General features: G+C 32.1%; 1 protein-coding gene across 1 annotated transcript in view; it reads right to left on the reverse strand.

Moving 5' to 3' along the window:
• NEDD4 (neural precursor cell expressed, developmentally down-regulated 4, E3 ubiquitin protein ligase) overlaps window positions 1-2,395 on the reverse strand; it is a 96,918-nt gene that overhangs the window by 42,178 nt on the left and 52,345 nt on the right. The window contains exon 5 of the mRNA XM_011986738.1: window positions 1,887-2,075. Within this exon, the coding sequence (XP_011842128.1) occupies window positions 1,887-2,075 (189 nt within the window). The remainder of the gene's footprint in view (window positions 1-1,886; window positions 2,076-2,395) is intronic.

The raw sequence follows: 2,395 nt of genomic DNA on the forward strand, positions 1-2,395 counted from the left end.
AAAGGTACAACATGTCTGATTTGATATTTAAGTGTCACTGTGTCTAGGATAATGTCCAACACATATAGGTACTCAAAAATATTTGTTGAATGAATGACTATCAGAGAGCTTCACAGATTATTTCATTACATTATTTTGCCATGTTATTATAAGAGTAATAGAGTTACACATACATTTTTGTGAATCAGAGAGTATATTTTCTAGAATTGGTCTTAAGCCAGGAGTAGAGTACTCCATGCATCAATGTGAAGGGCAGAATGAAAGATGGTGTAATAATTTTATAATGAAAAGCTTAGGAATTACATATCTGTTAGGAATGGTATCTGTTTTTGGTAATATACAGTCATGAGCCTGTTCTGAAAACGGTAATAGTAAAGATTTGTCTGAGCTTAGGAGTACAATAAATCAGATTGGATGGTTAATGAGCATTTAAAAAAAAATAGACAGAATGAATAAGACCTAGTATTTGATAGCTTAACAGGTGACTACAGTCAATAATAATTGAATTGTACATTTAAAAACAACCAGAAGACTGTAATTGGATTGTTTGTAAGAAAAAGGATAAAGGCTTGTGAGGATGGACACCCCATTTTCCATGATGTGATTATTATGCCTTGCATGCCTACATCAAAACATCTCATGTACCCCACAAATATATATACCTATTAGGGACCCACAAAAATTAAAAAAAAAATCAGATTGAACACCCTTACCCCAGTCATTTATATTATTCTAATTATTTGCATTTAATATAACCAGTCTATCAGATCAAGAATTTTGTTCAAATATTTAATAATAAAATTATTGTTAATTTATTTAATGCCACATGAGCTCAGGCTAGTTGGAAGACCAGTTCTTACTGTACTGTAGCTAAAGAAAACATAACTTTGATACATAGTTCTAAGGGAAAGCTTGTTTTTTTTCCCCCTAAATATTTGATTTTGGCTACCTGAAAATGACATCAGCCACAGTGAAAGACATGTCATTTTGCTCAAGTAAGGCTTGCCATAATACTGAGGTACGCAACAGGGCAATTCTGCAGAATTTTATAGTGTCTTCAGCTTTGCAGTCTGTATGTCACTCTATGAAGAGTGAAGCTTCTGTGCCATGAAGTACTTGAATTGCTGATTTGTTTTGGAAGGATATGAGAACAGAAAATATCTATGAAAGTGCCTGGCATGTATCAGGCATAAAATATCAAAGCCAAAAATTAGGAGACTAATGAACACATTAAAAAATTACAAGTATGTTTCAAACAGAAGACTAAAGGAAGACTTTATAAGACTATATGGAAGGAAAAATGGAAGCGGATTTGAGAATAAATATGAATGGGAGATTTTATAAATGTATACACAGTCTAATGATAATAAAAAGAAATCACTGAGGAGACATAAGTTAGAATATGTTGAAAGTCGTTCCATCTTTGATCTGTGCATGCTGGAAGTTGTGTGGATATTGACCAGACTATCAAATGGGCGTTTAACGTAAGACCCTTATTATTGAGTCTTTTATATTTTACAAATAATTTATATTTTAAAAAGAGTACTGTAGAAATTAACATTTTATTATATTTTAATAATAAACTATAAAAATTCTCCAAGACTTCTAATTCAGCCTAAAAAGAAATATATACCATTTGTGGCTATATAATAATTAAAAACTTATTAAAATTAAGAGACAATTAAAAGGGTAGTATCTAGTGTCAAATAATTTTGAATATTATCAAGTCATTTAAAAAAAGAAACAGCAGAGTTAGGATTTTCAAAGTCCTGGGCCATAAAAATCCTAGTATTCTTATAGTTTATGGATCACTATACTGTTATGAATCCATCTGAGATATGACTTCAAAATGAACATTCGTAGTTAAAGTGCTTCCAGATTAAAACTGTGAAAGCCATCAGCACATACTGAGGGGTTGGTCTTTTCCACTGTGTTCTTCTAGATTCATGGTTTACATAGTAGGTCCTTCCAAGGATATCCTGCCTCTCTTCCCATCCTGGAGGTAGAGGAGAAGGTTCCTGTTGTTGCTGCAAATGGCAAGCAGCATCTGGTTGGTCCAAAACAACCCAGCCAGGCTGAAAAACACGATGGTAGCAATTAAGTTTATGCATGATTTTTTTAACTTTAGAAATTATATGCTAAAGGAAATTTAAAAAGAGATTTATTATACCAAGTTTTAGAAATTACGCATAGACAGAATTAACAATCCTCAATTTTTAAGACCATAATATACTTTATGATAATGAAGACTTTTTTTTTGCAAAAATGGTAACCATTGAAATTTTGTCTAAAATTGTCCAAAACTTTTTCAAAAAAAAAACTTTAAAGGCACAAGCCTGTAAAGTTTCCACCAGGTTCTGCCTGGGTGACAGAACCAGACCCTGTCTCAAAACAA

Source organism: Mandrillus leucophaeus, unplaced genomic scaffold (genome assembly GCF_000951045.1).
Source record: "Mandrillus leucophaeus isolate KB7577 unplaced genomic scaffold, Mleu.le_1.0 Scaffold108, whole genome shotgun sequence".
Classification (NCBI taxonomy): Eukaryota; Metazoa; Chordata; class Mammalia; order Primates; family Cercopithecidae; genus Mandrillus; species Mandrillus leucophaeus.